The 15782-nt window shown below is 42.1% G+C and overlaps 1 protein-coding gene across 1 annotated transcript; it reads left to right on the top strand.

Moving 5' to 3' along the window:
• Positions 1-962: 962 nt before the first annotated feature.
• usp42 (ubiquitin specific peptidase 42) lies at positions 963-15782 on the top strand (the record flags this gene model as incomplete). The annotated part of the gene is made up of 17 exons (XM_080747460.1): positions 963-1203; positions 2249-2458; positions 2819-2929; positions 3584-3683; positions 3881-3948; positions 4095-4165; positions 4392-4474; positions 4885-4996; positions 5237-5377; positions 5549-5649; positions 7671-7827; positions 8471-9115; positions 9222-9304; positions 9631-10755; positions 12740-13011; positions 14746-14858; positions 15006-15782. The coding sequence occupies 16 exons, from the start codon at positions 963-965 to the stop codon at positions 14823-14825; spliced, it is 3600 nt and encodes a 1199-aa protein (XP_080603586.1). The 3' UTR covers positions 14826-14858; positions 15006-15782.

The following is a 15782-nucleotide window of genomic DNA, read 5'->3' as shown; positions in this document are numbered from 1 at the left end:
GACCTAAGTTCAAGTTGGAACAACAACTTCATCTACATACTCACCCTAAAACATGACTGAAACCAAAGTCAAAACAAATTTGACATACCATATTTATTATCTTTAGCAAAACAATAACCTTCAGTGGTGCCATGGCCATGGGTGCCAGGCACAGATGACTGACAATCTCTAGTTTAAATTGTAATACTGATATGTTTAGAAGCAGTGCATAACAGCAGGCGGAATCCTCTTTAAGCAGACTAAAACCTATTTATAACGTACACCTACGCGCTATTACAGTCAGAGGAGTTTCTCTCACAGCTTGCTCTGTTTGTCGAAAGAGAAGCAACCACAAATACTGATCTAGACAAAATTAGGCCTACTAATACCTTTAGTAGGCCAAATAAGTAGGCCAATTGAGATGTAGAAAGGTTAATTTGTAGGCTTCGTGTGGGTTTTCATTATTTAGAGCGTGCCATTTTTTTGTTTGTATTTATATAAACACTATATTTGCTGTTTTTATATGAATCTGCATTCTTTTTTCTATTACAAAACAGTGTAAATATAAGCGTAGCTAGTTTTAAATGATCACCAATTTCAAAAATGTTCAATGTGGACTGATTTGGAATTAATGGCTGCTTATCGCTTCTGGTAACATGTTTGGAAAATAACTTTATGCGTGATTATACAGTATGCATTGGCACCAAATCTGCTTTTTTCGTCCACATACATAACTGCATTCTGGAAGTGAGGGCTCTGCCTCATGTTAATTCAATTCATAATTGATTGGAAGTTCTTATAGAACCATATATCACACAACAATTTAATTTACCCACATTGTTAAAAATGGCAGCTAAAAATATGATGTAAGCCATAATGTCCCCAATGCTTGTTACAGATATTTAGCCATTAAAGTGTTTCCTGATTACCTGAAGGTTTTAATATAAGCCTTATACCTCTTATCTCCCGCACAGCAATGAAAAATGACCATAGTTGACAGATCTTCTGAGAAGTCTGACCACGAGACGGTCGGCTGCAAGCGCTCCTCCTTCGCCAGCGGAGACGCCGTGATGGACAGCAGCTGCTCCAGTAGCTGGGGAGTGGGGCCCAGCATGCCTAGTGACTCTCCTAGGTTGAAGTCCCCGGGGGGCTGCTTGGGCCCCACGCCTGGAGCCACCATCTACAACAACACGCCCCATTCAGTGGACCGGCCCAAGGAGCAGGGTAAGGGAGAGCTCTGGTGGTTTATTGTCAGCTGTACAATTTTTGACTTGAAACCTATCTAAAGGTGTCTGCGCGCTGTACGATGTTCTCATTAATTGATTACATATAACACAGATAGGAAAAAGGTTAAATCGTGTTTATCCGCCTTGTCAAACTGTGCAGTTGAACTTAATCTAGTACCTGCTGTCATGTTCGGTTGTGTGATACTACAACCTACGCCTGGAGCTGACAGTAGTGTAGTTTCCATAAAGCCTCTTAATGCGCATTAAGCCTTTTTCGCTTAAATCTTTTTATGGAAACACTTCAAAACTTTTATCCGCTTGGAGGAGGTGGATTTTGAGGCTTTATCGAATAAACTATGCGCATTTGTGAATGGAAACGGGTCAGACAATAAATGAGAATAAATTCTGTCTGTTCTGACGTTCTGGTCCATATCGTCCTCCTATAACACTTTCCCCCGCCGCTTAATTAACGTCCATTGTATAGCATTAGCCCACAAAACAAACCAGTTGTTACACACGGAGTGACCCTTCGTCATCACACTGTGTTGCGCGTGCCAAAAGTGGCCGATCTACAAGCTCGCTGCAGGATGAGTGTGCAGCGAGTTTACAGCACGCCAGTCAGATGGATCCAGGCAGGATCTCCCAAGAATCACATTTCATCAGTTTAATGGAAACAGGCTAAATTCGCTTTGTCTTAATACGCATTTCTGATAATTCGCTTCCCTAATTCGAATACGTTTATGGAAACATGGCTAGTGTCTGCATGCCAATTTTCACTAAACTTTCTGCTGTGTAGATAGTGATTGATTTCACGTCATGCTTTTTACACGTGAAACCGGTAAACTTGATGCAGTATTCTCCTTCTGTAAAGGTAGCACTTTCTGTTAGTGTTTATACCCAGTTAAACTATTCTTGAAATAGCTTATGGAGCTTTTAATGGCATGATAGAATTCATCATTTATCATTCATCGTGTTATCATTTGGGCCCTAATTGTACTTGCCTTGTTAAATTCTGACCACATGTCTTGTCTGTTTTTAACCAGTGGTGATGACCAGCGGGGATGGCATTGCTCTTCCCCAAAAAGTCCTGTTCCCCCTGGAGCGGCTTAGCCTTAGGTGGAACCAGGTCCACCGCATCGGGGCGGGACTTCAAAACATGGGCAACACCTGCTTCCTCAACTCTGCCCTGCAGTGTCTCACCTACACCCCTCCATTCACCAACTACATGTTGACACGGGAGCATTCCAAAACATGTATACTGTTTTCTTTACTCCCTTTGGTGGATTATCTTAGATTTTTCATTGGGAGACATTGTTCCAAGGCCTACCTAATTACAAATATTCAATACTTTAACGGTCATTATCAACGACCCAAGGCCTATATACTTAATGATGGAGAAATAGCGAATGCATCTTTGGAATGTATTTTAATTGTATTGTTTTATTCTTCGCCTATAATAATGACGTGATATCCAAAATAGGAATACCAATGCCAGTATTACAAGTAGATTGTTTTCAAATTATTAGCAGTAATCTAGAATTGTTTTTTTTTTTACGGTAGACTGTTGCCTTGCCTTAATCTTGAATGTTGTACCTGTGTTTCTCCTGCGGTAGGTCATGAGCCAGGCTTCTGTATGATGTGCACAATGCAAAACCACATCATTCAGGTTTTTGCCAATTCTGGGAATGTCATCAAGCCCATTGGTGTCCACAATGACCTCAAAAGTGAGTGGTTCTCTCAAAATCACTATAGTAAATGTTGCATAATAAATATGCTATCCTTCAAACACACGGTAGGAGGCACTATATTGCCCTTTAGTTTATTTTGGAGGGAAAACTTTGCAGGACTAAAGCCTGGGTTATAGACCAAATCTTCATGACTTCAGCACAACCGAAATGTATTTCCAGTTTGATAACATTGCATTGGAGCAGTATTATATTCATTAACCTTAATTCGGGAAGAACAGGAAACTTATGATATTGTTATCTCTTAGAAATACATTATTTTGTTCTAAATATTCAAATGCAGGGGTTTTAAAAGTAGGTGCCTTGACGGCAGTCCAGGGGTACCGCGATATCATTTGATAATATTTGGAATTTATGTGGGCAATATTTAGTATAATTTTAAACTTGAAGTACAAAGTTATTTTCAGAAAGTTATAACTCTTATTATCTCAACGCTTTCCTCGCAACATAATCGCTAAAACATGCCTTAAATATAAGGTGCTGGGACTGTATATAGTGTATATAATACTGTATATAGTATGCAATATAATGTAGGGGTGCCTCGGATGAAAATAAATATTTATAGGGGTGCCCTGAGTCAAAAAAAGTTTGGGGACCCCTGTTCTAATGTTTAATTGTTTGCTTCTTACGCAGGGATTGCAAAGCATTTCCGCTTTGGAAGCCAGGAGGACGCCCATGAATTTCTGCGTTACACGCTGGATGCTATGCAAAAGTCCTGCCTGCCTGGAACCAAGTGAGTATTAACTGCCATGCTGCTGTGCTGTAGTTTTTACTACTTGATTATTTTAATATTTTACAATTTGAAGATCCGGATCCGCTCCGGTCTGGGTCCTCATAAAATTTACAAAATCAACAGGAAGTGTGCCATTTGAGGCACTTTTGTTGATTTCAGACCTCATGGTGTTTGCTTTTAATTTATCCTTCTAACAGATTGGACAGGCAAACGCAGGCAACCAGTTTCATCCATCAAGTCTTTGGCGGGTACTTAAGGTCGAGAGGCAAGTTCATCAATTTAATTAACATTCTGTTTGATTCATTTATACAATTGTACACGTGTGTGTGTTTGTGTGTGTGTGTGTGTGTGTGTGTGTGTGTGGTGTTAATTGATTTTGACCAATAACCTTGTTGTTTTCCCCCACTACAGTTAAATGTTTAAACTGCAAAGCAGTCTCTGATACATTTGACCCTTTCTTGGACATTGCATTGGAAATTAAGGTAAGAAAAGGTGAAAAAAATGTTTCACTGCATTCACCAAGTGCAATACATGTACTAGTATATTTGATAATATTGGTGCTGGTATGCAGAACTCAGAAATGTCCCTTACTGCTATTCACATGCTACACACTGATATACATACTATATTTGAAACCTCCAACAGAACAATAAACACAATTTGTTTTAATGTGAGGTTAAACTGAGTATTGTTTTGGTTTCTATGTAGATGGCCCCCAGTGTTAGCAAGGCTCTTGAGCAGTTTGTCAAGCCAGAACAACTGGAAGGCGAAAATGCCTACAGATGCACCAAGTAAGTGACTCTTGTGTAGTATGTACTGTATGTATACTTAAAGTCTGTTCCTCTTTGAAGAGAGAACTTATACAGTTCTTTCAGCAAAGAGAACTATATTTCTAGAAATTGTATTTACCAGGCCTGGAAATATTTAAATTATCTAAAGTTTTGGAATGTCATTGATTTAAAAATAATTATAACACAGACTTTTTATTCAAGGTATTGACCTATGTGATCAAAAGTCAAAACAATGTAGGTTGTTGGCGTCAATAATACATTTTATCTAAGTGCCTTCATATACAGTACTAGTGCAATTCAGGTCTATCCCTGATAGCTAAAGATAAGTCATACTGTGGTCCACCTCTACTCTAAAAGCCTGTGTTATGATTTGGCAATTTGTCTACAGTATTAATGTGTCTCCCCTGCAGGTGCAAGAAACTGGTGTCGGCCTCAAAGAGATTCACCATCCACCGCTGCTCCAATGTCCTCACCATCTCACTGAAACGCTTTGCCAACTTCACCGGAGGCAAGCTCACCAAGGCAAGTCCAATAAACTCTTGCCCACTCCATCTCTCGCTAGGGAGATTCAGCTGCTCTGACACAGTATCTCTAAAGTCATGGCATCAACATGGATCTATCCCATTTCCCATATTCCCTCCTGATTGGAGGTGACGGTCACTTATCTCCCGATTAGGGAGTCTTACTGGTTTATCATTAATATGATGCCCAAAACTAGGTTGCCAGATTGGTTAACACAGCCAACTGTTCTATCGTTATCAGGATGTCAGGTACCCGGAGTCCCTGGACATGCGTCCCTTCCTGTCCCAGTCCCAGGGGGACTCACAGTTGTACGTGCTCTATGCCGTGCTGGTGCACTCCGGATACAGCTGTCACGCTGGACACTACTTTTGCTACATCAAGGTATTACAGTATATTGTCACGAAAAGAACCTCCCCTCTAGCCATTCTAAACATATTATAGTGACTTAACCAATTAAGCTAACTAATTAAACTAACATCACATTACGAGATATCACACAAAATTGTGAATTTGTGTAGAGTCGTGTTGATCGTCTTCTTTATTCCTTCCTAGGCCAGTAACGGTCAGTGGTACCAAATGAACGACTCCTCCGTGTCCATCAGTGACATCAGGACTGTGCTCAACCAGCAGGCCTATGTCCTCTTCTACATCAAGTGAGTAAAGAAAAGTGGATTCATCTGCTTTCATTTGATTTCTTGTTTAGATTTCTTCACAGTTGAACTTATATTTTGAAATTAATTGTAGCCGGGGACCCAGTCCCTCAAAATGGGAGAGGACCTGTGATGTTCTGCCGTACTTTTTATTTCTGTTTTATCTATTAGTTTGGTCATTAAGGTCCACAGAATGAGAGGTCTGCTCTGCCGGAAACATCGCAAAAAAAAGTTATGGCCATTTGTATATTCACTGTCCCATTGACTCCACTACACAGGAACAGAAAAATATTTACAAAAAGAAAGAAATCTGCTTTAAGTAGCATTTGAGGGGTCAAACTAGGGGTTCTTCATGATTCCGAATCCATTGCAAGCATTTGTTTTGCATGAAAAACATTCCTTGGGCTTGCAATGGATTCAGAATCATGAAGAACCCCTAGTTTGACCACTCACATGCTACTTAAAGCAGATGTTTTTCTTTTTTTAATATTTTTCTGTTCCTGTGTAGTGGAGTCAATGGGACAGTGAATATAAAAATGTCCATCCTCTCATTCTGTGGACCTTAATGACCAAACTAATAGATAAAACAGAAATAAAAAGTACGGCAGAACATCACAGGTTCAACCCTATTCCTTGAGCTTTTGGGCTTGTGGGTCCCCGACTATTGTGAAATTGAGAGAGAATGCATGTATCGGCTTGAATTTCAGTGTCTGCTCAGTTACATTTCATCACTTCCATTTTACTCTCGCCTGTATGGCTTCTCTCCACTGATTGGATGAAAATTGGTATGCTTGTGTGAAGGTTTGTTTTCTGCTTACGAAAGAGATGTAGCGATGGTGAAACACTTCTTATTAAAGGGGAAGACCACCCATTTTTAATATTGAACTGTGTCATTAACCCATTCAGGCCGGGTACATATTTTAGTGTATGGGAGGGGCTTACAGTACATGTACAGTATGTTGCAACATATTTGTTTTTGTAGACTAAATTCTGATTTAGGCCTAACCTAAACGGGTTAATATACCTTAGAGGAGTTGTGTGGAAATAGAAAAAAAGTTCCCCCCCTTCTGTGTTGCCTAGAACTGGAGGATTGATTTTGGGGTTTGTATTGTAAAGTACAACTTGATGACATCACACATTGTACTTTACAATACAAACCCCAAAATCAATCCTCCAGTTCTAGGCAACACAGAAGGGGGGGGAACTTTTTTTTCTATTTCCACACAACTCCTCTAAGGTATATTAATGACATATTTCAATATTGAAAATGCGTGGTCTTCCCCTTTAAACAATTTATACCGATTACTATGGCAACATAGAATACTCATTGTTAAAAAATGTCACTTACACCCCTTTTAACTTATTAAATGTCAAATGATGTAAAATATGTGCCTACATTTGGAGATGACCGATGTCATCGATACACCAGAAATAGACTTCTTTTATTAGTTATTTTGCTTAACCCATTTAGGCCTAGAATTATTGAATGATTTAGCTATTGAAAATAGCAGATATACAAGCTCACAGCGCGGCACCGAGTGCCGTGCTGCGAGCTTGTAGATCTGCTATTTTTGAAAAAACGTGATATATACGTACTGTATATAAGTCTTTGAATATATATTTTTGAAAGCGAACATTTGTAACTCAAATATTTGCCTCTGGGGGGTCCCTGATACAATATTTTGAGATGTGGGGGGGGGGGGGGGGGGGGGGGTTCCCTGGAACAACATATTTTGAGATGGGGGGTCCGTGGCCAAATACATGTAGTTTTGGGGGTCCTTGGCATGAAACATGTTGAGAACCACTGACAGAAACAGTTAAAAAAAATAAAAAATAAAAAACTTAGAAGGATTTCGAAGACACTTATAGAATCAGGTCAAAAAATAGCAGATCTACAAGCTCGCAGCGCGGCACTCGGTGCCGCGCTGTGAGCTTGTATATCTGCTATTTTTTTAATATTTAAAGCATAAAATATTGCGTAATAATGTGTTCAGGCCTATTAATTCTTGTCATTCGTCATCCAGATCTACTGATGTTAAGAATGGAGGGGACTACAGCCTCATTGGCCGCAATCCCGGTCAGTCGTCCCCGCGGCCAGTAATGGCCCCTCGCATCAACACCACACCGCGACACACCTCAACCGGCTTCATAGGCCCCCAGCTGCCCCCACACATGACCAAGGTACGGTTGCACACACTGCTGACATTCCACGGACCTATAATGTTGATTATACAGCGCCAGTGATGTAACCAAATGGACCTGTTCCATTTGTACTCTAGTATTTTAACATTTAATATAAATTGGGGTCCCAGTGATATAAATATAATTAAATAGGTGTCTGTAGCCTAGTGTATTTAGAAATCCTAGTTCTAAGTTCAAACATTAGCCAAATTGTAAAATAAATATAAGAAATAGGCAAACATTTTGAAAATAGCCGATCTACAAGCTCACAGCGCTCAAAAACATTGTATTGAGGACTCATAAAACTTTTCTGGGACCCATTTGAATGACCACCTGTGGGTCCCGGGACCCATTACATTGAAAACCTAGTAACATCACTGCAGCGCTAACTACTTTTCAAGTGTTTTTAAATATCAACGGTCATATTATCCTTAAACCGTGTCAGATCTACAAATGCTACAAAACATCAGAATATCCAATGTTGTTTACTGAACATACATAAATATAACGCAGGTACCCTAAAATATGCTTTGTGTATTATTTTGCATTTGCAGTGGTGACTTAGGAAGTCTAAAATCAAATCGTGTGACAGTAGCTGGCTACGACATAAACATAATATTGTTCTTGTGTTTGTGTTGCACAGAATACCCTCCACATCAATGGGAATGGCTCTTTGAGAGACTATCCCTCCAGCTCTAAGCCTAGCACCAGCAGCAGTGGTCTGGCCAAACCCAGCCACGGACTGGCCTCCTCCTCCATCTCCCACCGTCCCACCGCGCTCCCACACGCCGACATGCGGCGGAAGCTCTCCTTCTTCATTGGCCAGACGAAACAGAGCCGCCCGTCCTCGTTGGCGACAGAGTTGTCGTCCCCTTACGGCCAGCCTCCCTCTTCCTCTCAGTCTACCTCAGACGTCCGCTCGGACCTCCACTTCGTCCCGCGTCAGGTTCATCACGTCAACGGCACCTCTTACGGCAACGGGGACCACCACCGCGGAGGGAACGGAGCATCGTTCTTGGTGCCGTACGGCCACGAGTCGTCTGACGAGTCAGACCAGGAGGGTTCCATAGTGGAGAATGGCTGCCAGGCCAAGTCACACTTCAATGGGAGGAATGGAGGAGGGGAAGCAGCCGTCTATGGACCGGCACCGCCACCCACCAACGGTGAGCCTGGACCACACCGCAACGCTAACGGACTGAATGGGTCAACCAATGGTATTTCCAGGCCCAATCAAAATGGACATCAGAACGGCCACTACAAAGTCAACGGACACGTGACCCCTGAAAAGGTTAGCCCACATGTCCCTGGTGTATTATATCTCAATAGTTCACACCAACATTAATTTCCATGCAATCAATACAATCAATAAATGTTTTCCTTTCTGTGCTGTTCAGGTCTCTGGCAGCAAACAAAGCAGTATATCTGGTGTGAATGGCAGTGCTACTAATGGCTTGGACTCAGACCACTGTCAGCCGAGGTGAGATTACCATTCTGACAATACAGTACATAATATCACTGATTAAAGGAATGTATCGTATAAGTAGTCATGGAATTATGGGTCCTAAAACAATGAGGATATGCCACAAAGATGAAAAAAAAAAAAAAAGAATTAGCAATGTTCTTAGTATTTTGCTGTAGAGAATGAAAATGTATTCCACAGTCTTAATTTCTAACAGTGTAGAATTCAAATGTGGAGAGTGGAAGATGATTAAGTTTAGAATCAGAAACCTGTGCCACTCTTGTCAGAGTGAAAGCCTCGGAAACCAACTAAAGTTGAATGCTTGGTTTTTCTTTTTTCTCCAGCAAAGAGTTGTATAGCTCTGCTACAAACCAGGCCAGCTGTTCGCAGGCCATCTCATCTCAGCATCCTGCTGCAAGCCAAGGCCAGCATCTCTCCACTGATGACATAAGGGCTGAAACTCTGGCCAACCCTCCGCCTCAGCCCACAGTCTCCTCTGCTGCCGGCTCTGCCTCCCCAGCCAAGAGCAGCTCTTTATCCTCCAGAGATTCGACATCCTCATCTTCTCATCACAGCAACCCATCAGCCTCCTCCCTCCAGGCAGATCGCACTCTCGTCGGTAGCGAGGGTGTCTCAGCAGCCTTACATGACGCTTCAGCACAGACTAACGGCTTAACCGCAGTGGGGGCCAAAGGACAACCGGAGGTCGGGGAGTCCCACATGAACAAGCCCAGCTCCAGAGGCAGCGCGAAGGAGAGGCGATCTTCACGGGACAGGGATAAAGAGAGACCGTACCCTTCCACTGACCGGAGCCAAGACAGGGACAGGGAGAGACACTACGGCGAAAGGAGCCGAGAGCGAGACTCGGACGCAGACCGTTACCGCTACAAGCGGGACTATCGCCATCGTCATCATCATACCTACCACCACCATCGGCGCCACTCCTCCCACCGAGACCGCTCGCCCGTGCACGACCGGGACCGCCACCACCGCGACTGGGAGGGCGAGCGCCGCTGGGAGCGCACCACTGTCCACCACCCCAGGGAGCGCGACCGCGACCGCTGCTACCACCACTACCATCGCCACCGCTCCCGAGACGAGCACGAACGCGAGCGGCAGGGCCACCGCGGCGAGTCTCACAGCAGCAGCCGCTGGAAGGAGGACGGCCGAGAGTCACGGGAGACCAAGGGCAGGGAAAGGGACATTCACCCCCCGAAAGAAAATACTTCTTCCTCGTCTGCCCCGGCGTCACAGACTTGTGACAAGACCAAGGGGTCCCCCTCTCGGTTCCCTCTCTCCTCTCCCCTGGGGCCCGCTCTACCTCCTAGTAGGGACGATCAGGACAAGGAAACGTCTGCTTTCCGAATCGAGGACGGGGACAACAGTTCAGAGCGGCTTCGGTTTAAAAAACACAAAAAGAGCAAGAAGAAGAAAAAATCGAAGGACAAGGACAGACGCCGTGACAGCGAGTGAGTATTTTTTCCCTATAACTATTTGAATAGCCGTTTTCATAATAAAACTAATCCATGACCCCCATTTCCACCCACCGTCCGGGCTATAGGAATGCGACTACAGGTCCCATAGAACCACGGCATTGCCCTCCATCCATTCCGGACTAGGGTTCAACAAAGAGTTGCTAGGGTTCAGGAAAGAGTTGTGTAGCTCGGCTGCAACCCAGGCGAGCTGTTGGCAGGCCATCTCGTCTCAGCGTCCTGCTGCAAGCCAAGGCCAGCGTCTCTCAGGACTTTAAACTGCTCGCCCAGGGACTGACCGTGGCTTCTTGTGGGAGGACCAGTCAGACAGTTAGAAAATTGGACATAAAGAATAAGAGGCAACAGGGCGAGGTACTAGGTATAGTAAAATTCCTTATTCCGTAGTGATTAAGCAGAGCAAAGTTTAACCCATTTAGGCCTAGGATTATTGACCGCTTTAACTATTGAAAAATAGCAGATATACAAGCTCACAGCGAGCTTGTAGATCTGCTATTTTTGAAAAATCATGATTTTTCTTTGCAAGTCTTTGAATATATCTATTTAAAAGCGAACATTTGTAACTCAAATATTTGCTTCTGGGGGGTCCCTGGAACAACATATTTTGAGATGGGGGTCGGTGGCCAAATACCTGTAATTTTGGGGGTCCTTGACATGAAAAAGTTTGAGAACAACATGATTTAGAAGAAGGATTTAGAAGTCGGGTCAAAGATCGGGTCAAAGATATTCAAAGACTTGCACACATTTTCACGTTTTTTTCAAAAATAGCAGATCTACAAGCTTGCAGCGCGGCACTCGGTGCCGCACTGTGAGCTTGTATATCTGCTATTTTTCAATAGTTAAAGCATAAAATAATGGTTAAAGTGGTTCAAATCTAACGTGACTCGGGCGCGCTCCAGGTATTTGAGAGTTCAAATATAAAGAATCCCCAAAGGGTGACATGGTTTTGACTGAAGTCTGTCTTTACCACTCTGTCTGTGGTTCAGGGTAAAGAGCTGAACTGATCTCTTTAGCTCAGTATTACCGCTCCTTCTATTTGTGAGAGACTTAGGAGATCATCCCTTTTGCTTTGTGTCGTGTTTATCTGATTGATTCCAGCTGAAGCCATTGCCAAATATGGTTGTACTGAAGCATGACCGAAAGTAACAGCAGGGGCTCTTGGCCAAATAGGAGTACAGTTCAAGGTTGTAGAATGACTCGTCCTATTTCTTTACAAGAAGAGCACTCCCAGGCCTTCATTCAATGGCTCCAATGTCACAGTCTATCAGGAAGCAAGAGTTTCCAACACTAATATAACTAATCACTTGTAAATAAATGTTCATGCTGTATATTGTTAACCGTTTTAACACACAATCTAATAGGGCTGTCACGATTATGACATTTTACATGACGATTAATTGTCACTCAAATAATTGCGATTAATTTAATTGTGTCTTTGTTGTTGACAATTACATTTCTATTTGGCTTTTAGGCTTTGATGAAGTTGCACATGGCAATCATGACACATAACTTAAATATACAAAGAAATTACTGACATATTTGACAATGTTATACTTGAAAAAGAACATTGATAGTGGAAATAGACGATCTACAAGCTCACAACGCGTCGCATCCACTACTTTTTGAAAGTGTTTGTAACTATATTAACATTTCTCAACATGGAAATGATTATGACGATCATGCAAAATAATTGCGATTACCTCAAATAATTGCGATTAGACGATTATGTAATAATAGTGACAGCCCTAACCTGACACGACACTGGCATGTTCTGAATGAGCATCGAGTTTTAATGCAAGGTCTGTGGTAATGAGCGGCTCAACACTTTTCCTCGGGATCTCAACAGCAAAAAAGCATGGCGTCAAAGTTGAGAAAACTTTCACGGACGAGCTCATTGTCCACAAGCAGGTTGCCAAGTTTTCATTTTCTTTATTCCGATCTTTATTTAACTTTTCCCCCCCAGGAGTTCAGATGTGGATTCCCATCCAACTGCCGAAGACAAATCTTCAAAACACAAGAAGAAAAAGAGGAAGCGCAACAGCGACAGCGAGAGCCGGGAAAGCCGCAAACGCCGGCGATCTGATGACGACGGAGCCAAACACGACAGCAGGGGCTCTCCTGAGGAATGCAGGCGAGCCGGCGGCAGAGATGATGACCGCCGTCTCCACTCTCCCCTCGCGTCACCCACAGCAACTGAAAACACCGCCACTCACTACCATCTAAATGAATACGCAGGTATTGCATCACAACTGAATAGATTTACAGGGTTCCCACGGTCATGAAATTCCTGGAAATATTTTGAAATTAGATTTTTTTTTTCCAGTACTGGAAAAGTTTTGGAATTGATCAAGGGTCCTGGAAGGCCCTGGAAAAAATAGCTATGCATGCGTTGTCTTTGGTTATTGATTTTGTTAATAACTCTGAAATGACTAATTAAACATTGGCCAAATTGTCAAATATTAGAGGCAGAAATTGTGAAAATAGCAGATCTACGCGTTGTGAGCATGTAGATTGGCTATTTTCACAATAAAACCGTGTTATATAAAATTCCTCAACTCTTAGTGCTTGTCAGGGTGGGGGGGGGGGGGTCCCCAGTTCAATTATGATTATTTCAGGGGTCACGGCCTGAAAAGGTTGAGAACCACTGCCATACACTACCTGTCTTTGGGCATTGCGCATAGGAGTAAGCGACTTGTTATTGAGCTGAATTATTCTTATATAGTCCTGGAAATAGGGTTAAATATTCTGGAAAAGTTTTGGAAATTAATTGGTAAAAGTGTGTGGGAACCCTGGATTTAGGGTTACGAGCAATGTAGAACTATGGTTGAAGGTCAATCCCACCGGGCAAGATAAAGATAGAAAATATCGTTCTCAATTGAAGTGGATGGGAGTGGATGCCACTCCCATCCACTTCAATTGAGAAAGATATTTTTTATCTTTATCTTGCCTGGTGGGAATGACCCTTTAGTCCAAAATAATACTGTCAAACATATTTATCCATTAGGTAGCGGTATTGTATAGTCTCTCTCATTGTATAGTGAAAAGGCTCTCAGACAATGTAGAAGTTTAGTCCTGGTATGTAGTTCATCCTACCTGCTGCTGTTACTATGACACTGGTGACCTATTGATATTTGTTGCACTACAGAACTTCCGTCAACAGTAAATTAGCTCATTTTACTTTCCCCAAATTACTCAAATGGAATTGATTGACAATATATGGACTGACTTACTGTATATCATACGGTATGGTAGCTATGGTTCTACCAGAGTGCAACAGTGTTTTAAGATGATTTGAGAAGATGAATGTCCCTTAACCCATTTAGGCCTAGGATTATTGACTGCTTTAACTATTGAAAAATAGCAGATATACAAGCTCACAGCGCGGCACCGAGTGCCGCGCTGCAAGCTTGTAGATCTTCTATTTTTTTTAAATCGTGAAAATTTGAATTTTGACCCGATTCTATAAGTGTCTTTTGAATCCTTCTAAGACTTTGAAAAACCCTATGTTTCTATGTCAGCAATCTGGCCAGCCATCGTCAAAGAAAAGGTCCTTTTCACTTAAATGGAGCTCAGTTAGTCTGTTCTTGAGAAACTACTGTCAGTGGTTCTCAAAACTTTTCATTTGAAGGACCCCCAAAATGATATTTATTTGGCCAAGGACCCCCATCTCAAAATATTTAGTTCCAGGGACCACCCAGAAGCAAAATTTGAGTTACAAACGTTCGCTTTGAAAATAAATATATTCAAAGATTTGCACACATTTTCACGACTTTTTCAAAAATAGCAGATCTACAAGCTCGCAGCGCGGCACGCTGTGAGCTTGTATATCTGCTATTTTTCACAGGTTAAAGCATTCAATAATTCTATTAAACACACTGGCACTAAAGAACCATCTTATGACACATGTCTTGTTGTTCATCAGCTCAGCAAAAACAGTGACAACAGAGGGTATTGTCTTCTTTCTTTTAGGAAATGGCTGCAGCCGAGCAAATTCCGAGAGAGCTTCCACCACCTCTTCAAATGGCCCGTGCACCGCCACGAAACACTGACCATTTCCTCTCCTCATCCATGCAAAGAACAAAGTGAGCTGATGTCCTTTATCAATTTTTGATGGGTAATATCCACTGCTGGCTACAATGATATCTTTACTGAGGGACGTTATTAAGAACATTAAGAGCTTTGTATGAACGGATTAAACCTGACATTACTCTCTTTTTCTCTCCTTCCAGATTTTGAAACTATTTATGTATGGATCAGCGTCTTAGAAAAAAAGATAAAAACATTTTCAACAGCAAAGGAATGAATCACGAACCTTTCGGATGCGGTGCTTAATCACTGGGGATATACTGTATTTTTTATTACGCAAAATCCTTTCTTTTTTTTCTTTTTTAAAGACGTTCTTATTCTCCCAATTATGGTTAACATACTCGAACATTTATGATGAAAACGGAAACAAAGATTAATATATACTGTACTTCTATAGACACAAATCCAAAAAGAGGAATGGAAACAAAGCTTGGGGCTCACAATTATCTCCACTGCTGCTCAGCTGAAGACTCAGGACTTTTATCATCATTACACTATCGCCACCCGCTTCAAGTAGACAAGGAATATGGATGAAAGAAACACGGGAGGATTTGCTGCCCGCGAGACGGACCATGTGACTCATCAACAAGTTGGCAGCCACGGTTCGAAGATGTCAATGTATCTACATATCTGTAATGGAAGCCCTAAGCAAAATGGTGAAGTTGTGTTTTGTTTGGGCTTTTTTTTTATTATTCCCTCTAGAGAATGGACAATAATACGAGGGAGACGTTTTTTTGGGACGAGACGGGAGGTGCGCGAGAAAGGGAACTGGCTTCTGTGTTCGGAATTACCTCTACGACACGTTAAACTTGATTTATACTCACACAGCAGTGCCGCTCACTGAACATGATTGTTTAATTGCGGCAAGGTATAAATTAGGCTAACCCTGGACAGACTTGAGGACATTTTGTCTCCCACCC

Source organism: Nannobrachium achirus, assembly GCF_963921795.1.
Source record: "Nannobrachium achirus genome assembly, chromosome: 18".
Classification (NCBI taxonomy): domain Eukaryota; kingdom Metazoa; phylum Chordata; class Actinopteri; order Myctophiformes; family Myctophidae; genus Nannobrachium; species Nannobrachium achirus.
The sequence above is the reverse complement of the archived record's forward strand: the minus strand, read 5'-3'. Positions and strand labels throughout refer to the sequence as shown.